Source organism: Stomoxys calcitrans, chromosome 3 (genome assembly GCF_963082655.1).
Source record: "Stomoxys calcitrans chromosome 3, idStoCalc2.1, whole genome shotgun sequence".
NCBI classification, from domain to species: domain Eukaryota; kingdom Metazoa; phylum Arthropoda; class Insecta; order Diptera; family Muscidae; genus Stomoxys; species Stomoxys calcitrans.
Window position 1 is genome coordinate 86,590,212 of NC_081554.1, and position 22,634 is coordinate 86,612,845.

Consider the following 22,634-nt stretch of genomic DNA (forward strand, 5'->3'; position numbering starts at 1 on the left):
GTCAAGTATGGTTCAAATCGGTTCATAACCTGATATAGCTGCGATATAAACCGATCTGAGGTCTTGACTTCTTGAGCCTCTAGAGTGCGCAATTCTTATCCCATTGGAATGAAATTTTGCACGACGTGTTTTGTTGCGATATCCAACAATTGTGCTAAGTATGGCTCAAATCGGTCCATAACCTTATATAGCTGTCATATAAACCGATCTTGGGTCTTGACTTCTTGAGCCTCTAGAGGGCGCAATTCTTATCCAATTTGAATGAATTTTGGCACGTAGTATTTTGTTATGATGTCCAACAACTGTGCCAAATATGGTTCAAATCGGTTCATAACCTGATATAGCTGTCATATAAACCGATCTGGGGACTTGACTTCTTGAGCCTCTAGAGGGCTCAATTTCTATCCGATTTGGCTGAAATTTCGCAAGACGTTTTTTATTGTTACTTTCAACCACTATGTCAAATAAAGTACAAGTCGGTTCATAACCTGATATAGCTGCCATATAAACCGATCTGGGATCTTGACTTTTTGACTTCTTGAGCCTGTAGAGGTCGCAATTATTATCCGATTTGCCTGAAATTTTGTACGACGGATTCTCTCATGACCATTAACATACGTGTTTATTATGGTCTGAATCGGTCTATAGGCCGATACAGCTCCCATATAAATCGATCTCTCTATTTTACTTCTTGAGCCCACAAAGGGGCTCAAGAAGTAAAATTGGAATTGGCTGACATTATACACAGGTCTCCAACATATAATTTAATTGTGGTCCAAACCGGACCATATCTTGATATCAGAGCAAATCTTTTTTTATATCCTTTTTTTTGCCTAAGAAGAGATGCCGGGAAAAGAACTCGACAAATGCGATCCATGTCGGAGGGTATATAAGATTAGCACGCTTTTACTTGTTTTTATATTAATACTTTAACTTAATACCTAAAAAAGTCAAAAAATTTCAAAAGTAATTGCGGATTTTTCATATCGTCGGCGTTGACAAATCTTTTCACAGCTTGTGACTCTGTAATTGCATTCTTTCTTCTGTCAGTTATCAGCTGTTACTTTTAGCTTGCTTTAGAAAAAAAGTGTAAAAAAAGTATATTTGATTAAAGTTCATTCTAAGTTTTATTAAAAATGCATTTACTTTCTTTTAAAAAATCCGCAATTACTTTTTGGGCAACCCAATATATGAAATGCCTTAACGATCGTTTATATGTTCAAAAGCTTTAAAGTTTTCAAAGATAAAAAAAGGCTCATTGTAAAATTAGCAAACAGTGTTTGCTAATACCAGAAAACTTATTTTTCTGGGTGTAGGCGTTAAGCCATCTAAGACAGAAGTCGATATTTTCTATTTACTGCAGTTGTCAGGCTAATAATTCTCTATGAATGTTGTAATTTGGTAGACGGCACAACAAAAATCCACCTAGTGTATAATATTCGGCCGCATCCCTAGGATGGCTTGTTTATGCTCATTGTAAACACACTCAGAGAGAGTTGTTAGGTTTGGTTTAGGTTTTTTTTTGCTAAAACAGCAAACATTTTCTGCTGTTTTCGAATGGTAAAAAGTCCAAAAAGGCTATAATATGTTATAAATATTTCAGAAAATGTTTCGTGTTTTTTTAACATATTCCAGCTTAAGATCAACTTCAATGCTTTCTATTCAAAGGATAGCATAGCAAAGATCTTTTAGAAGTTGAGCAAGTATGTGGTGTTATTCATATTCCAAAAATGGTTATATCCCATCTCATTCTTCAGTTTTAAAGGGTAATTTTTTAGCTATTATCTTTTTGGCAACACTGGTCTAAACAGCTCACGCACGTTTCGAGTTTTGTATCTTCAATTTGGTCTATAAGTTAATCATAAATCGCCTTACAAACGAACTTGCAAATTATTGAATTTTATTATCAAAATGGGTGTAAGAAAGTTCATAGCGCACTCAGCGAAGAAGCTCATTTTTGGCAGATGTGTCGATTTTGGAATGAAGATCTGGTAGAATCATTCCAACAGCTAACATTGCATCCAGAAAAAGTCAAAGTTTGGTGAGGTTTATGGGCTGGTGGCATCATTGGACCGTACTTCTTCAAAAATGATGCGAATCGTTACGTAATTGTGAAGGGTGAGAGCCATCGTCAGATGATATCCATCTTTCTTTTGCCCAAAATGTAAGAGTTTGACTTGCATGACATGTGGTTTCAACAAGACGATGCCATATGGCGGGTTCGGTGAGAGGCGGGTTCGGTGAACATTTTATTTCACATTAGGGACCGGTCAATTGGCCGCCTAGATCCTGCCATTTAACGCCTTTAGACTATTTTTTGTTGGGCTATGTTAAAGCTCATGTCTATATAGACCAGCCGCTTAAATTGATGCATTGGAAGACAACATTGAAATAATTATTCGTAATATACCGGGAGAAAAGTTGGAAAGAGTTTACCAATATTGGACTAAGCGAATGGACCATTTGAGGCGCAGTCACACATGAAATAATCATCAAACATTAAATTATATGGACCATACTATCGATTCAAACAAAGATTTCATGCATTTTTAAACTCTCCACCATAGGATGGGGGTAAACTAATTTCTTCATTCTGTTTGTAGCTCTTCGAAATATTCGTCTAAGACCCTATAAAGTATATATATTCTTGATCAGTCTATCTAGCCATGTCCGTCCGTCCGTCTGTCTGTCGAAAGCACGCTAACTTTCTAAGGAATAAAGCTAGCCGATTGAAATTTTGCACAAATACTTCTTATGAGTGTTGGTCGGTTGGGATTGTTAATAGGCTATATCGGTCCATATTTTGATATAGCTGCCTTATAAAACGATCTTGAATCTTGACTTCTTGATCCACTAGAAAGCACAATTTTTATCCGCTTTGGCTGAAATTTTGCATCATGTGTTTATTATGACTTCCAGTAACTGTACTGAGTATGGTTGAAATCGGTCTATAACCTGATATAGCTGTCATATATACCTATCTGGGGTCTTGACTTTTTGAGCGTGTAGAGGGCGCAATTCATTTCTGATTTGGCTAAAATTTTGCACGACGTGTTAGGTTATGACTTCCAACAACAGTGCTAAGTATGCTTTAAATAAGTCCGTAACCTGATGTAGCTGCCATATAAACCGATCTTGTCTTCTGGAGCCACTAAATGGCTCAATTCTTATCCAAATTGGCTGAAATTTTGCACGAACTGTTTTATTACGACTTCTAACAACTGTGGCAAATATAGTTCAAATCGATCAATAACCTGATATAGCTGCCATTTAAACCGATCTGGGATCTTGACGTCTTGAGCCTCCAGATGGCGTAATTAATATCCGATTTGGCCGAAATTTTGTACAACGGCTTTTCCTATGATCTTCAGCATACGTGTTGAATATGGTCCGAATCGATCAATAGCCTGATACAGCTCCCATACAAACCGATCTCTCTATTTTACTTCTAAAGGTCGCAATTCTTACTCGAATAGGCTGAAATTTTACACAATGACTTCTACTACTACTATGGTCTCCAACATTCAATTCAATTATGGTCCGAATCGGACCATAACATGATATAACTCCAATATTAAATCAATTCTTTTCTTTTATCCTTTGTTTTGCCAAAAAAGGGATATCGGGAAAAGAACCAGTATTCCATAAAAAAAGTATTGTACGACTATATCTGATACAGCCGAGCCATCCTCCGGAATACATGCTCTACGCGATCCAATCCATCCGTGGTATAGAAAATAAAATTGCAATAAATTCTCTACTTGAATTAATAGCACAGTTTACAATTTACATTGGCAAAGCATTTTAATTTGAAGACAAACAAAAGGTCAAAATCAATCAACTCACAATCACTCAAAATCCAATAGACTTCAGTTTACTCTTGGTGTCTAAGACAAACATTTTGATTGTTATACCCTTGTAAGGCAAATCAATTCTACTTATCTTCAACTAACGTCCAGACGACAAGTAGGCATACATTTTAAAGAAACTGAAGGAAATGGGACGCATCAGCATTTTGCAATGCGACTGAGTAATGGGAAATTTCTTACAACATTACTGTTTCTGTTAGCTATGAAGTTTTTAAGCAAAAGTTCGTTTTTGTTTTGCTTTGAAGCACTTGCAAACAATGACTTCTCCTTGCCAGTCAGTCCCTATGACAGACTCTGAACAGCCTAGGCAGTTTTAAAACTAATTTTTCAATTTCCTTTTTCTAATTTGTTTGCCATTCGTTCGTTCGTTTTTCTTTTGCAGATGCCATGGCACGTGCCCAGGTGAATGTTGAGCCCAACACAGCCGTACTGAATGAGGGAGATCCCACCGAATTGTTGTGCCGCTATGCCCACCATTCAATCACTTATTGTCGAATTGAAATCCCCGGAGAGCCAAAGGTGTTCAATTTATCGCCCGATTGGAATAAAACGCCAGGTTTTACCTACTTTGGCAAAGGTCTGCAAAATGGCGAGTGCGGTGTCAACATACAACGTGTCAAAGCCATTAATAATGGCCAAGTGAAGTGTAATTTGGGTGTAGAGGGTGAGGAACTATCGGGAACCATTGATTTGGTAGTGGCATGTGAGTAATTAAATTTTCCTTTTAATCAAGCAAGCGAAAATAAATGAAAAACTTTTCAAAATTGCCCCGTCTTATTTGCAGTGCGTCCCAAACAGCCCGCAGTGGAATTAATGACCAAGGCAGATAGTGAAGGCTATTTCAGCGAAGGCGTAACATTCCAGGCCCGTTGCATTGTACCCGATGGCCGCCCAGCCGGAAATATCACCTGGTTCTTGGACAACGAACCTGCTAACAAACCACTTGGACAGATGGAATTTGTGGCCTCGCATCCCGCCAACACTGGTCTAGAATTGGCCACCACCATTCAAAGCATCAAATGGAATTTGGGACCCGAAGACAATGGCCGCAAATTAATTTGCCGTTCTCACCATCAGACCGATCGTGAAAGTTTGCCACCTCAAGAGGGCTCTTATACGATTTTAGTGCGTTGTAAGTATCGAGAAGTTACATTATACTGTACTCTATATGTTAGATGCTAATCGGATAATCGGAATTGAAACACCTACAAGAAGATAGGAATGCTGACTTTTGATCCTATAAAGTGACATAAAGTTAAAGCGCGTCAAATTCTCCCAGACCGAATCATATATTCCTTCCACCATGGACGGCATTCGACTTGTTCATTGAAAGATTTTATCAAATTGATAGGAGCTGTAAGGACCGATAAGGACCATACTTGTCATGGCAGTTAAAAGTCATAAAAAGATCGTGCGATCGGTCTTGTGGGAGCTACAACAAGTCCTGAACCGATAAAGGTTATCCTCAATTCAGTATCTTGGTAGTCGAAACAAAACCCTACATGCAAAAAATCACCCAAATCGGATAATAATAGCGCCCTCTAGAGGCTCATGAAGTCAAATCGAGAGGTCGCTTTATATCGGATCTTTTTCAGGTTGTGGAGATATTAGGGCCATTTCAGTCAAATCGGGTGGTAATTGCTTCTTCTAGAGGCATAAGAACTCAAATCTGAAGATCGGTTTATATGGGAGCTATATTAAGTTAAACAAAACACCACGTGCAAAATTTTAGCCATATCGGTTAAGAATGGCGCCATCTAGCGACTTAAGATATGAAATCGGGAGATTGATTTATAGCCAGTGTCCCATTTACCATAGCCGACATAGCCAGTGTCCCATTTACCATCCCAACCGACCAAGATTTAAATGAAGTGTTTGAGCAAAATTTCTGGTGCTTAGTTTTACTCATTTGAAAGTTAGCGTGATTTCGACACACAGACTAGCGAAAAGACAGATGGACATGGCAAAATCGAATTGGAATGTTAATAAGATGAAGAATATATATACTGTTGGGTCTCAGATCAATATTTTGATGAGTTACAAACAGAATGAATGAGGACATAAAAATCCAAGACGACTAAACTTTTCCCGAATATCTGTCCGTCCGACTGTTGTAGGCACGCTATAGTCTTCAAAAGTTAAGCTATTAGCCTGAAACTTGTTGTAGCCCATACTACCATAAGGAGGTCAGACTAGGTTATGTTATGTTAAGGTGAAATGAGGGTGTGACTTCCTATCAGTATATTCAAGTAGCCATTGAGTGGAGTGCTGGCACCTGTTGTCGAGAGTAAAGGTGCCAAGGCACAACTAGTCGTCAGACTAATAAATTAGGAAGATACGGATAATCCAGAGGGATGCACTGTTCGTCCCCAGCCTTTAAAAAAAGGTGGTGTTTTCGACTCGGATTCAGACAGCGACATTGTCAATGGAACAGTCATCGCAGCCAAATCGAAAGATGAGAGCAGCGGGACGACGGCAGCTGTGAGCGATGGCTTTGCTAAGCTCACAAGCAGACCGGACACGATGAAGGAGACAGAGGAGTATGTACCGGCAGCACAATAGAGCGAAAGTGCAGAATACTGCAAGGGATAGAACTGACATTCCTAGCACTTCTACGGAAGAAGAAAAAGCGCTCTTCGCTTTCAAGTACTCTGGGAAAACCAAGCCAGCTCTCCCGCAACGGAGACTCCAGGCATTGCCCTGCTGAGGGCGACAAAGTCGGAACAGGAACGAAGGAAGGTCGCATGGCCCTTTAGTCTTCATTGAAGACTGTGACTTCCAAAAGGAGGCCACAGCCACCACGGAAGGGGAAGATGGTCGCTGATAGTGGTAAGAAGCCGCCCACTTACGCCAGAGTGGCAAGGAAGCACAACGCAAATGAGCTGACTTATTCAGTTATCAATATCGGCAGTGCAGCCGGTAGGATTCCATCAGATCGTCGGTCCCTAGTGGAGGATCTGGTTAACGAACAGATTTTCGAACATGTGTGGAACTCTGTAGAGGGTCCACCGATGCAAATGATGAGCTGCCAGTGTAGAGGGATCATCTTAACGCTGGGTTTTGTGTCGGCGGAATGTATTGGTACCGTCAAACAGCTCGTCGGAGTTATCCACGTTCCCTGGGAAGGCACAAAGCTCGACCTGGTGAAAAACATGGACATCCCCCAGTTCACAAAGACAACGGTCTTTGGACAACGGCAAAAATTCTAATATTGAGACATTCGGCCTTGCTGTGACAGGTGACTCAATGCCGGCTAACAATCAGGGGTATGACGGCGAGACAATCAGTGTCTCTCTCAAACTAGGATAAGCAAAGATCCTAATACTAAAACAACAGGCAATGCAGTGGCGAGAGACTCAACAGAGCCTAACGAACAGGGACCCGACGCACTCATCACCGACTTCAAGATTCAGAAGACTAGGATAGGTAAAGATCCTAATATTGTAATATTAGGCAGCGCAGCGACAGGAGTTTCAATGTAGCTTGAAAAACAGGGAGCCGACGATGGTACTATCACCTACTCCCAAAAAGCCCATTTACTTAAGAATTGAAAGACTAAGATAGGCAAATACAATATCCTTTAATTGAAACATCAGGCGGTACAAGGACGGGAAACTCAATACAGCCTAACGAACAGGGACCCAACGATGGAACCATTACCAACTTAATAAAGATTCGGAAGACTAGTATAGGCAAAGAACCTAAAACGAAAACATCAGGCAGTGCAGTGACAGGAAAGTCAATGCAGCCTAATGAGCAGGGAACGGGTGATGAGATCATCACCCACTCCCAAGAAGCCCATTTAATGGAGGACCAATGATTGATATTATCCAGATAAACCTCTACCGAAGCGAGACAGCTGCAAAAGTTTTGATGCAAACGCGGTTAGTTTAGTTTTAAGTGGCAGTCTTCTACCAGACCCACTTAGATAATTTAGTCGCTTTTGATACCATTTAGTCCGAACAAAATGTCTGATCTCAGACAAATCTGAATAAATTACCGAGTTCATTCCGAATTCTGTTCGACATTCTAAGGGAATTTTGGTTCAGACAGTTTTGAAAGAATTCTGGAAAAGTCTGACCTTCTTTTCGTACGTTTTTTTTTTAATTTGTCTTCCGATAGTTTGGAAGGAATTCTGAACCTGAACTCCGTGAATCCTGAACTCCGTGTCCGATGTTTTTGTCTTTATTTGTGCTTGTTTTTCTGCTTATTTTTGTTGGCGACCACCGTAGTTCAGAGAAAAACTTTTCAGTCGTGGTTATCCGCTCCTATTTCTGGCGACATTTTTGAGGTACTTTGCCATTCAAAAACTTCTCTCCTAAGTTTGTCATTCAAAAACATCTCTCTCGGCTATAAAAGGCCTTAAAATTCTTAATGGAATGGAAATTTACAATTTGAACCATCGAAAAACACATTCGAATTCTTTAAGAATTATTTCAGAAATCAGAAGATTCACTTATAAACAATACTTCAAGTTCCTTTTCAATTATAAAATAAAAATCGCCTCCATTTCTTTTCAGATGCCCCCATACACAAAGAGGATACCACCGTCTATGGTTTGTATTTGGAACAAACGGTCAAAGTTAACATGACTATTCGTGCCAATCCTGCACCAGTTATCGAATGGACGATTGATGGTGAGGTGGTGCGTCAGGGCGAACAAAAAGGTCGTTTCTCAGTATTCGAACCCGAATATTTGGGTCAAGATATGTATAATGTGACCATGATCATTGCCGGTCTAACTCTTGAGGATACAACAAAAACCTACATTCTAAGAGCATCGAATGCTTTGGGCACTACCGACTACAATGTACATCTCAGTTCATCGGCTACACCACCATCGAGTGGTTTGGAAATCGGAGCTATTGTGGGCATTGTTGTAGCTGTGGCAGTGCTTATTTTGATTGTTTTATTGGTTTTGTTTGCCCGCGCAACTGGCAGATGGTGTTTTGGAGGTAAGTGATAATGAGACATTTTTTTTTAATGGGTATTATTTTAATGGATTTGTAATCAATATGCATGATAATTATGACTGGAACTATAAAAAATGAATTTTGTTGAAACTATTGACCATAGGAAAGTTGAAACCAAATATTTTCCTTTTTTGGCTGAATTTAAGAGCCACTGATGCTACGACTACTCTAAATTAATGTGGCATAGTCTAAACTTGAAGAGATCTACTGCCTTGCTGTCGTTGGCTAGAAAAGACGTCTCAGTCATTGTGTCCGTCATGACAGTTTACTGTCTAATCGGAAATACACTAAAGGTTGGAAGTAAAGTCTTCTGCAGAAATTGTGAAGATGACGAGGAAGAGAAGACTAGAGATCATCTGCTGTGTGTGCGTACCGCACTTGCAAGCAGAAGAAGTTCCACTCTTAGATTCTAATTTCTTATATGGCTTGTCTGAATTCGCGAATATGAACATTCGCAAGTGTTTGGGCTTTTCAAAGTGTTCTGGATGGTTCAACGGTAGGAGCTAGAAAGCACTTTCCTTCTACTGTTCCTATGGTATCACAATGAAAGGACAAGTCTAATTGTATCTGATATCAGACTGCTAGTTAAACTTAACTTCCATCAATAAGAAGCATCTTTGAAAGATTTCAGTTTATTCATACATTTATACCCACCACCATAGGATGGGGGTATACTAATCTAGTCATTCCGTTTGTAAAACCTCGAAATATTTATCTAAGACTCCATAAAGCATATATATTCTTGATCATCTCCAAGTTCTGACGCGATCTAGCCACATCCGTCCGTTCGTCAATCTGTTGCAATCACGAAAGCGGTCGAACGCATAAAATTTGAAATTTTGAATAGATATTGACTATCGATGTAAGTCCTTGTGCATTGCAAAGGGCCATGTCGGATTAGACTAAGATATAGCTCCCATATAACCCGATCTCCCGATTTGACTACTTGATCCCCTGGAAGCCGTAATTTTCGTCCGATTTAGCTGAAATTTTTCATGTAGTGTTATGTTATGACTTTCAACAAATGCGCCAATTACGGTACAATAGTCTATAACCTGATATATCTCCCATATAAACCGATCTCCCGATTTGAGTTGTTGAGCCCTTACAAGCTGCAATCTTTGTCCGATTTTGCTGAAATTTTTCATACGTTGTTCCGTTATGACTTCTAACAAGTGTGCCAAGTACGGTCCGAATTGGTTTATTACCTGATATAGCTCTCATACAAAACCGATCTCCCGATTTGACTTCTTGAGCACTTACAAGCCGTAATCTTTGTCCTATTTGGCTTAAATTTTGCATGCGTTGCTCTGCTACGACTTCCAACAATTGTGCCAAGTACGATTCAAATCAGACTATAACCTCATCTAGCTCCAATATAAACCTCTCTATCATGACAGAACATTTGTTCCACTAGCCGAACATAGAATAGCGTTCCAAGCGCCTAGATCTACTGCGCTCATTCTAAAATCTCTGACACCAAGTTTCAAAGTGTCTCCCACCATTTGATCTTTTTCATGGGGTTTCTGGTCTTCCCGGTTTGCGTGTACCACCGTGTTTGCTTTCAAAAGACTTCTTTGATGGAGCTACTCCATCTATTCTGGCAACATGACCTAGCCAACGCAGCCGTTGTATTTTGATAGGTGTAACTATGCTATCGCCGTCAAACAGCTCATACAGCTCTTGGCTCATACGTCGCCTACATTCTCCATTAACGCAAACTGAACCCCATATTTCGAAGAATCATTCTCTTAAATACTTCTAGCATTGCCTCACCTGTGTCAGTGTCTTGTATAGTGTAATCTTCGTCCGTCGAGAGATGGCCTTGTTTCTAATCTGCTTACTAAATCCAAAGTATCATCTGTTTGCCAGTGTTATTCTTCGCTTAATCTCAAATCTGGTGTCATTCGTTTCGGTTACGGCAGTCCGAGGTAAATAAAGTTACTGACTATCTCAAAGTTTTGGTTCCCAACTTTCTCCATTTTATTTATCTGCTCGGTTGTGCAAGGCTTTTTAGGAGTTGAAACCATCCATTTCGTCTTATCTCCATTTACTGCCAGACCCATTTTCACTGATTCTCTTTCGATTCTTTCAAAGGCTGCAGTTACTATTTCCGGTGACCGACTTATGAAGTCGATGTTATGTGTTCTTTTGGGATTAGTGTGCCATATCTATTCACATCTGCAACTCGTATAATCTTCTACAGTCCTGCTGGAGAAGATTATTAAAGAGATCACACGATTGGCTGTCTCCTTGCCTGAAACCTCGTTTGATATTGAATCTCTCAGAGACATTCATTCCTATTCTTACTAAGGAACTTGTATCAGCAAGTGTCATCCTCAGACATGGTTGAATTACTTTGAACGGCATGGTAGTCAAGATAGAGATGGTAGGTGTTGATTTGTCCTTTTCGGGTCTTTTCCGGGATTTGGCGCAGTGTGAATTTCTGGTCCAGGGTGGATTTACCAGATCTAAAGCCGCATTGATAGGGACCAATTATCTCATTGACTTTTAATCTTTCACACAGTACGCTCGAGAGTAACTTGCATGCGATGGGGAAAAGACTTATTCCTCTGTAGTTGGCACATTCCGTTATGTCTCCTTTCTTGTGTACTGGACATAGTATACTGAGGATCCAATCATCGGGTATGCGATCTTCTACCCAAATTGCGCAGAAAAGCTGATGCATACGCCTTATTAGCGTATAGCCTTCGCTCTTAAATAGTTCAGCGGGTAACCCATCGGCTCCTGCTGCCTTGTTTTTCTTCAGTTGGATCGCTGCTACTTGGACCTCATTCTGACTAAGAGTTAAACACTATATACCATCATCATTGATTGGTTCTGCGGTATCCTCTTCACCCCAACGTCGGACACTAGCAGTTTGGTAAAATGTTCTTTCCATATCCTCAGCATGTATCTGTTACCAGATATCCTTCTTTGTCTCTGCAGAAGGATGTGCCTGCACCAAAGCCATTGGTTTGATGTTTAATTCTTTGGTAGAATTCCCGGACTTCATTCTGACTCCTGTACATCTCAATTCGCCCACACTCACGTCTTTCCATTTCCTTTTTCTTTCTGCGGAATAGACGTTTCTCCTCCCTCCTTTTCTCCCGATACCTCTCCTCCATCTGGCGCTACTGATTACATGGTTGCTCTATATGCCGCATTCTTGGCTTCAGTAGCATTTCGACACTCTTGGTCGTACCATGGGTTTTTCGGAGGAGGCTTCCGGTACCTAAGTACGGATTTCGCGGCAGTTTCCATGAAGTGGGCAATAGTTTGACACTGCGCCATTATATCATCGTACCAAGGAACAGTTGGGTCAGTTGAGTGGAGCATGCCACCGCCATCTGTTGTGTTTGCAGCTTTTCAATGTCCAGCTTCCGTGCAGTGTCAGACCGTACTTTCCTCGCCATGTTCAAACGGGTGCGAACCTTTGCTGCAACGAGGTAATGATCCGAATCTATATTCGCTCCACGGATCGATCGTACATCTAACACGCTGGATGAATGCCTTCCATCTATCACAACTTGATCAATTTGGTTTCTTGTGTTTTGATCGGGTGACAGCCATGTGGCTTTGTGAATATTTTTATGTTGAAATCTGGTGCTACTTACTACCATGTTTTTTGCCGCGGCGAAATCTATCACCCTCAATCCATTACTGGACTTTATTTCGTAGAGGCTAAACTTTCCGACTATTGGACCAAAAATGTCTTGTCTTCCGTTGGGGCATGGGCACAAATAAGGCTGATGTTGAAGAATTTGGCTTTTATGCGGATTATGGCTAGCCTCCCTTCTACCGAAGTAAAGCTGGTGACAAGGTGTTTCAGTCTCCGGCTAACCACAAATCCACAGCCAAATTCATGTCTCGTGTTATGGCAGATATGGTATAGTTTTTCACCGTTTGGTGTTGTAGTGTCGCCATTCCCAGTCCATCGCACTTCTTGTAAGGCGGTAATATCTGCCTTGTACTTCTCTAATACATCCACCAGCGCGTATACTGCACCTTCTCTGTAAAGAGTGCGGACATTCCAGGTGGTCCTTTTTTCATTTGCGTAGGTGATCAACATTGGGGGTTCAGTTTTTACTATTCCTTTGTTTCTCATAGAATTTTCAGTTTTCCAGGGGGGGGGGGTTACTGGCCCAGCGACCCAACCGCATGGGTTTTGTGGAATTGCACTTGCATCCCTCGTTGTGGCGAGCCGCTTGCTCCAAGACCCGACGCTCGCCTCCAGCCGCCCCTAACCTGGGATTAGACGCTGATGTTGGCCATTGGTTATTTGAAGGCACCAATAACTCGCCTTGTCATCTCGAGTATCATTGAAACTCAGTATTTAATTAAGAGCCAGTGCCACCTGACTCCTCACTGAGACTCTCCTCTCGAAAACCGCTGACTGTCCGCGGCCGCATAAAAACGGAGCTTTCCACCATGCGCAACCTTAGGGCGCACCCGGTAGCTTTCAGCTAAGCTTCTCGTGGTAACGATGTACACAACACAAATCGGAGCACAAAGTTCTAGACGGGCATCTCATTGACTTTAGGTTATAATTTTTTGGGGGGAGGAGGAGACTTATTCCTCTGTAGTTGGCACATTCCGTCTTATCTCCTTTCTTGTGTACGGGCCATAGTATGCTGTTCCAATCATCGGGTATGCGTTCTTTTAGCCAGATCGCGCAGACAAGCTGATGCATACGCCTTATCAGCGAGTCGCCTTCGGTCCTAAATAGTTCATCGTTCAATCCATCGGTTCCTGCTGTCTTGTTGTTCTTAAGGCGGGATAGATATACGGGCAAAGTTAAATCCTCGTAGTATTTTACGACGATCAGAAATGGATATTTCGATGAATATACCTATGGTGGTAGGTTATAAAAATATGTTATGGTGTCCACTTCCCATCCTTGGATCGTATGATTATACCCTACTACTACTGTGGGTAGGATATTATAACTTAGTGAATTAGCTTGTAACACCCAAAAGAGAGATAGACCCATTGATAAGTACACCTATCGACTCAGAATCACTTTCTGATTCGATTTAGCTATGTCCGTCTGTCTGTCTGTCCATATTAATTTGTGTACAAAGTGCTGGTCGCAATTTTCATCCGATCGTCTTCAAATTTGGCACAGGCATGTTTTTCGGCCTAGAAACGAAGCCTATTGAAATTGGAAAAAATCGGTTCAGATTTGGATATAGCTCCCATATATACGTTCGTCCGATTTGCAGTAATAACGCAATAAAATGGACGTTTGTTAACCGATTCTCCCGAAATTTGACAAAAAGGATTTTTTTCTCCCGACATTACAGATGAATTTCATAGAAATCGGTTCAGATTTAGATATTGCTCCCATATATATGTTCGTCCGATTTGCAGTAACACGGCAATAAAATGGTCATTTGTTAACCTATTCTCTCGAAATTTGGCAGGAATTATTTTCCTATGACTCTCGATATTATTGGAATTTCATAGAAATCGGTCGAGATTAAGATATATCTGCCAGATATATATCGCCCGGTTGTCACTTCTATGTTCACTGCAAGCACATTTATTAACCAATCTTGTCAAAATTTTGTACGGCGCTTTCCCCGATGACCACCGCAATATCTAAGAAGTTTGCTAGAAATCGGTTCAGATTTAGATATAGCTCCCATATATATATTCGTTCGATATTGAGAAATATTGCAGTAAAGTGCTCATTTGTTAACCGATTCTCTCAAAATTTGGCAAGAAGGATTTTCTTATGTCTTCTAACATTGCTGGTGAATTTCACAGAAATCGTTTCAGATTAAAATATAGCTCCCATATATATATTTCGACCGATTTTAACTTCTAGGTTCACTGCAAGCACATTATAGACCAATTTTGCTAAAATTGTGCACAACTCTTTCTTCGATGTCTACCACAATATCTAAGAAGTTTAATCAAAATCGGTTCACATTTAGCTCCCATATATATGTTCGTCAGATTTTGGCTAATATGCAATAATGTTATCATTTGTCAACCATATTTATTACAGTTTGAATATATATGCTCGAAATTTGATACGGATTATTTAATAACCTATCTGAATACATCCGCCTAGGTCCATCAAAATTGATTCAGAATTAGATATAGCTCCCACTTTGTACCTATAGTATCAGTGTAGGGTATTATAAAGTCGACACCGCCCGACTTTTGTCATTCCTTACTGGTCTTAATTCTATATAATGTATAGAATTAAATTTTAAATTTAATATAAAATTGTTGAAAATTTAACAATTTCTATTGGTGGCATTCATGTTCATATTTCTTCTCTTCTACCTGATCTATGCTTGTTATGTCTTGTCACTTTTGTTTAAACCATTTTTCCTCAGTTTTCCCCTAATCTAACCACACAATATTCCTTGGAAATGTACTTAATTTTCCGGTGATTATATTCCATTCATCTGGTTACAAACAAAGGGTCGTTGTTTAAACTTGACAACATTTTTAAAATGCCACTCAGCTAAGAAAATCTTTAATCAGTACTGCTTATATGATATCATGCATACTTTTCCTAACTTTTCTTATCTCCTGCACGAACAATGGATAACAACAGTAAGACAGTATGCCTGCTGTATGATGATATGTCTTCATGCTTCATTTATTTGCCTGCTTTATATTACATGCTGGGAAGAGAGTGCTACCTTCTATACTTTGCCACAGCAGCAGGCCACATTTTCTTGTATGAAAACATCCAGCTGCATGAGTGCATGGTCTTAGTCAAATGCAAATAAGAATAACTAGCAAAATTGTGAAAAATACAATATATCACAATATTGGCAAGAAAAAGAATTTTTATGTGCATTTTTCAAAAATTCTTATCAAAAAAGTTCAAATAGTTGACAAAATGTATAACATAAAATTAAATTAAATATGGTCGTAGTTATATCATTTGGCATTTCAACTAATACCCATCACTCATTCTCTGTAATGCATTATAGTAGATATACGCTTTATATTTTACCTGTTGCTTTTTCATCATAATCATCTTTTGTTTTCATCGTCATTACCATCTTAGTTTCATCGTCCTCCGACAACAATTTTGCAACAATTTTATGTTTGCTTCGCCACATGTATCCTTACGGAAAATGGCAAGCAAATCGGGATTTAATTAAAATTTTGAATTACACAGTGCCTCTATAAAATTGTAACACACAAAAGCTAAAGACAAAGATGCCGGTAACATAAACGCTTACCTTCCGTTCTGGAATCTGGTTTCTTCGGCATTTTAATACGCCATAAATGAGAGGATTGTGGCGAAAGTGTTTCCTTAAGGAAATATTACCTAAGTCTTGTGACAAGTATTGCTGTATGTGCTGATATACACATTGTGTATTTCAGCACACTTGTTATTTAATAACATAAACCTAAGTAAAATTATTTAAAAATATTTAATTAAAAAGTTTTTTTTTTTTAAGTGGCAAAGAACTGCAAAGTGCAAATGTTCTCACGAACACAATGAACACAGCGGGTTGGTTTTTTTAAATTTTATTGAATGCAAGCTGATTTATTATTTTGCTCTCTGATAACAAATTGAAGAAGTATGTCGAGGGGCTTAACACAACTTACTGTCCCAAATTTCGGCAACATCGGACAATAAATGCGCCTTTTATGGCCCCAAAACCTTAAATCGAGAGATCGGTCTATATGGCAGCTATATCCAAATCTGGACCGATCTGGGTCAAATTGAAGAATGAAGTCGAAGGGCCTAACACAACTCACTTTTCCAAATTTCGGCGAAATCGGACAATAAATGCGCCTTTTATGGCCCCAAAACCTTAAATCGAGAGATCGGTCTATATGGTAGCTATATCCATATGTGGACCAATCTGAGCCAAATTGAAGAAATATGTCGAGGGGCTTAACACAACTTACTGTCCCAAATTTCAACGATATCGGACAATAAATGCGCCTTTTATGGACCCAAAACCTTAAATCGAGAGATCAGTCTATATGGCAGCTATATCCAAATCTGGACCAATCTGAGCCAAATTGAAGATATATGTCGAGGGGCTTAACACAACTTACTGCCCAAATTTCAACGATATCGGACAATAAATGCGCCTTTTATGGACCCAAAACTCGAGAGATCGGTCAATATGGCCGCTATATCCAAATTTGGACCGATCTGGGCCAAATTGAAGAAAGATGTCGAAGGGCCTAACACAACTCACTGTTCCTAATATGAGCAAAATCGGATAATAAATTCGGCTTTTATGGGCCTAAAATCCTAAATCGGCGGATCGGTGTATATGGCACCTATATCCAAATCTGGACCGATCTGGGCCAAATTGAAGAAGGATGTCGAAGGGCCTAACATAACTCACTGTCCCAAATTTCAGCAAAATCGGATAATAAATGTGGCTTTTATGGGCCTAAGACCCTAAATCGGCGGATCGGTCTATATGGGTGCTATATCAAGATATAGTCCGATATAGCTCATCTTCGAACTTAACCTGCTTATGGACAAAAAAATAATCTGTGCAAAATTTTTATTATATGGTATTAAAGGGTGATTTTTTTGAGGTTAGGATTTTCATGCATTAGTATTTGACAGATCACGTGGGATTTCAGACATGGTGTCAAAGAGAAAGATGCTCAGTATGCTTTGACATTTCATCGTGAATAGACTTACTAACGAGCAACGCTTGCAAATCATTGAATTTTATTACCAAAATCAGTGTTCGGTTCGAAATGTGTTCAAATTTTGACAAATTTTGTTCAGCGATGAGGCTCATTTCTGGTTGAATGGCTACGTAAATAAGCAAAATTGCCGCATTTGGAGTGAAGAGCAACCAGAAGCCGTTCAAGAACTGCCCATGCATCCCGAAAAATGCACTGTTTGGTGTGGTTTGTACGCTGGTGGAATCATTGGAACGTATTTTTTCAAAGATGCTGTTGGACGCAACGTTACGGTGAATGAACACATTTCGAACCGAACACTGATTTTGGTAATAAAATTCAATGATTTGCAAGCGTTGCTCGTTAGTAAGTCTATTCATGATGAAATGTCAAAGCATACTGAGCATCTTTCTCTTTGACACCATGTCTGAAATCCCACGTGATCTGTCAAATACTAATGCATGAAAATCCTAACCTCAAAAAAATCACCCTTTATAATTTAGTGCATTTGTATGTAACACACAGAAGGAAGAGAGATAGACTCATATGGATCAACTCAGATTCACTTTCTGGTTCGATTAAGATACTCGTATATCCGTATATCTGTTCGTCCGTCTGTCTGTCTGAACGTCTTTCCGTCTGTCTGCCTTTACATTTTTATTTGTGTACAAAGTGCAGGTCGCGATTTTCGAAGCCAATTAAAATTGAGGAAAAACTGGGTTCAGATTTGGATATAGCTCCCATTTAAGTGTTTGTCCGATTTGGACTTATATTACAACAACAATAGTCACAAGCACAAGGAATTCCTTTGTGACTTTTAACATATACTCCGAAAGCCTGGCAGGAGGCAAAAATGGTATTTATACCCAAGCCCGACAAGGCAAGTTATGCGACACCAAAGGCCTACATCGTTTCTACTCAAAACCATGGGACGTATTGCGGATAAAGATAAAGAGTAGTACATCCAGCGAACTGCAAAAATACTAAAAGCCTGCCTATATCAAGGGAAGGTCGGTGGAGACTGCTCTGCACGAGGTTGTGCATATAATAGAAGAATACTTCGATGCCAAGACATACCGCTAGAGGTCTGCATTGCCATCGAGGGTATTTTAACAATGTGCGTACCGACATAATGATTCACTCTTTAGACCAGTACAGGGTGGACCCGGTCCTTAGAGTCTGGATAAACCATATGTTAAGGAACAGGTGGATAAATTGTGGATCTCATGACATAAATATAAGGGAGAAAGTGGCGCAATGCACGATACTGGATTGCTGACTGAGGAGAGATTTGAACCTATATGCTACGTAGACGTTGTAATAAAACTTCTAAGAAATAAGGATCCGAATCAGCTATGCAGAACGCACAAAAAGTTCTCAATGTTACCACAGAGAAGACTGAAATTACGGGAAAGACTAAGTTGGCACAAATTGAGGCATCACATTTCCCCAATAGAACGATTGCGATATATGACAAGGTCAAATACTTAGGAATGACTTCAAAGGTCAAATACTTAGGAGCGTACTGAGAAGGCTCACAGATGTTGGACACTATGTAGACGGGCCGTAGTCTCGAAATGGGGCCTGAATCCAAGGATAGTCCACTTGCTGTACAGTAGCGTGATTAGACAAATGCTTACTTATGCCTCAGTAGCATGGTGGACTGCGATGAAGAAAAGGTGCAACGTAAGGATAAAACAAGTAAAAGCATGCTAAGTTTGGCCGGGCCGAATTTTGGGAACCCACCACTATGGATTCTGCTAAAAAAATATGGGAGCTATATCTGGTTAAAAACCGATTTGGGCCGTACTTGGCACAGTTGTTGAGGCGCTTAACATAAAATTTCAGCTAAATAGGAAAAAAATCGCTGCTGGTAAGAGCTCAAGAAGTCAAATCGGTCGAACGGTTTAAATGGGAGCTATATCACATTCTTGGCCGATATAGACCGTACTTGGTTTAGTTGTTGGGAGTCGTAACAGAACACTATGTGCAATATTTCAGCCAAATCGGATCAAAACTGAGACTTCCGGGGGCTTAGGAAGTCAAATCGGAAGATTGGTTTATATGGAAGCTATATCAGATTATACACTGATTCGGACCGTACTTGGCTCAGTTCTTGAAAGTCATAACGAAACACTATGTACAAAATTTCAGCCAAATCGGAAGAAAATTGAAAATTTATCGGTTTATATGGGAGCTATATCAGGTTATACACCGATTCGGAACGCACGTAGCTTAGTTGTTAAGAGTCATATCAGAACACTATGTGCAAAATTTCAGCCAAATCAGATGATAATTGTGGCTTCCATGGGCTCACGAAGTCTAATCGGTAGATCGGTTTATATGGGAGCTATATCAGGATGCAGACCGATTCGAACCGTACTTGGCGCATTTATTCAAAGGTTTAATATTGTAGAACACCATTTGCAAAATTTCAACCAAATCGGATAAAAATTGCGGCTTCCAGGGGCTCAAGTAGTCATATTGGGAAATCGGTTTATATGGGAGCTATATCCTAATCTGAACCGATATGGCCCATTTGCAATACCCAATGACCTACATCAATTCTAAGCATATGTGCAAAATTTCAAGCGGCTAGCTTTACGCGTTCGACCGCTATCGTGATTTCGACAGACGGACGAACATGACTAGTTCGACTCAGAATGTCGAGACAATCAAGAATATATACTTTATGGGGTCTTCGACGTATATGTTTAGGTGTTAAAAAGGGAATGACTAGATAAGCATTCCCCCATCCTATGGTGGTGGGTATAACCACAGTTTCAAAGAACTTGTTGTCTTGGCATAGGCAGAGCGATGAGCACCACGCCTTCTAAGGCACTGGGTACTATACTAGATATCCCACCCATTTGAGGCAGGCACTGCGGCAATGAGACTTAAGGCGACGGGAGAATGGACAGAGGATAGGAGCAGATCATACCATCGTCGTATAATCGAGGCGACGATAGGAAACCTGGAAAACCATATTTGTGGCGGACGTCGGGAGACCTTAACCTACCCACTGTCTCAAGTTTCAGGAAAATCGGATTACAAATAAGGCTTTTATGGGCTTCAGACCCTTTATCGGCGGATCGGTCTATATGACAGCTATGTTCAAATATAGTCAGATCTAAACCATTTTTGAGTCAGATGTTGGTATTTAAAATTTACTCAGCGTTTTAAATTTCAGCAAAATCGGATAAAAAATAAAGCTTTTATGGGCCTCAGACCCTTTATCGGCAGATCGGTCTATATGCCGGCTCTATATAAATATAGTCCGATATGGACAATATTTGGGTCAGATGTCGGCAGGCCTAAAACTACTCGCTGTTTAATATGGTCCGATTTAGCCCGTTCAAGAACATCAAAAAGACGTATCTGTGCCAAATTTCAGCTTAATATCTCAATTTTTGAAGCCTGTAGAGTGATTACAACAGACGGACGTACAGGCACATGGACGTCGTTAAATGGTCTTAGAGTTTTACGACGATCCGAAATATATATACTTGTAGGGTCGGAAATTGATATTTCGATGTGTTGCAAACGGAATAACTAAATGAATATACCCCCTATCCTACGGTGGTGGGTCTAAAAAAAAAGGAGATCGATTTGAATGGGAGCAATATCTGGTTATATATCGATTCAGACCATATATGGCCACTACGTGTAAGGTCATAAAAAAAATCACATGGAAAAATGTCAGCAAAATCGGCTAATTAGGCCTTTTAAAGGGTCAAGAAGTAAAAACGGAAGATCGGTTTATGTGGGAGCTATATCAGCTTATAGCCCGATTCAAACCATATTTGGCACGTGTGTTGAAAGTCATAGCAGAAGTCATTGCGAGCAATTTCAGCCAAATCGGATTAAAATTGCGCCCTCTAGACGCCCAAGAAGTACAATCGGGAGATCAGGTTTTGAACCAATTCAGACCATATTTGGCACGTATGCTAAGGGTCATAGAAATAGTCACTGTGCAAAATTTCAATTCTAGAGGCTCAAGAAATCACATCGGGAGATCGGTTTATATGGCAGCTATATAAGGTTATAGATCGATTTGAAACATACTTTGCACAATTGTTGAAAGTCATAACAAAACGTAATGTGAAAATTTCAGACAAATCAGATAAGAATTGCTCCCTCTAGAAGTTTCAAAAGTCAAATCGTGAGATCGGTTTATACGGCAGCTACATCAAAACATGAACCGATTTGGCCCATTTACAATCCTAACTGACCTACACTAATGGGAAGTGTTTCCCAAACATCCCATTGCGGAACAAATTAGAGGGACTAACTTCTCACAATATCAATTGAGTGCTGCCCGTTTCATATTTAAGCTCAATGATAAGGGAACCTCCTGTTTTATGCCGAGTCCGAACGGCGTGTCACTGAAAAGTGGCACCTCTTGGTTGAGAAGTTGTACATGGCTGAAATACTCACAAATGTCGCCAGCATTTGGTTAGGGGATAACCACCGCTGAGAAATGTTTTAAGGTGTTCTCGCCGGCAGGATTTGAACCCGGACGCTTGGGCACGATAGGCGGGCATGCTAACCTATGCACCACGGTGGCTCCCACTAATGGGAAGTATTTGTGCAAAATTTCAAGCGCCTAGCTTTTTGCCTTCGGATGTTAGCGTGGTTTCCACAAACGGACAGACGGACGGTCATGTCTATTTTGATTGGGTCAACGGAGACTTTCACGAATATTTTGAGGTGTTACAAACGGAATGACAATATTAGTATACCCCCATGGAGGGTATAAAAACAAGTACCTTTAAGAAAAGCACATACATACAAATATTTTACACATTTTTAATAAGTTTTTAAAGCTTAAACATAAACCGTTTTCCTTTACATCTATGCTATCAAGAGCATTATTTTGTTATGTAAAAATAAAATGTAAACAAGGCAACAACAATCAAAAAGAAAAACAACAAGAGCTAACATTTCTTATAGAAAAACAAGAAAAAAAACAGCAAAACATTACTAGAGTGACAACATTTTTAAATTCTTTAAAGTGTAAAGTAGATTTACTTTTTAGTTTATTAAACTTGGTTTTTGTGGTGAAAGATTGGCTATACTAACAAAATTTAGGGAAGCTATTTATTTTTTTTTTTTTCAAAGGTTTTTTGGTTTTTGGCTATTCTTTAGT

At 39.8% G+C, this 22,634-nt stretch overlaps 1 protein-coding gene across 9 annotated transcripts in view; it reads left to right on the top strand.

Annotated features, from left to right (window-relative positions):
* Positions 1–22,634, top strand: part of LOC106091635 (fasciclin-3) — a 572,844-nt gene that overhangs the window by 505,236 nt on the left and 44,974 nt on the right. For all 9 annotated transcript variants that reach the window (XM_059366095.1, XM_059366096.1, XM_059366099.1 and 6 more), the window contains exons 2-4: positions 4,252–4,572; positions 4,654–5,001; positions 8,390–8,824. In XM_059366095.1, coding sequence (XP_059222078.1) covers positions 4,252–4,572; positions 4,654–5,001; positions 8,390–8,824 — 1,104 coding nt within the window. The remainder of the gene's footprint in view (positions 1–4,251; positions 4,573–4,653; positions 5,002–8,389; positions 8,825–22,634) is intronic.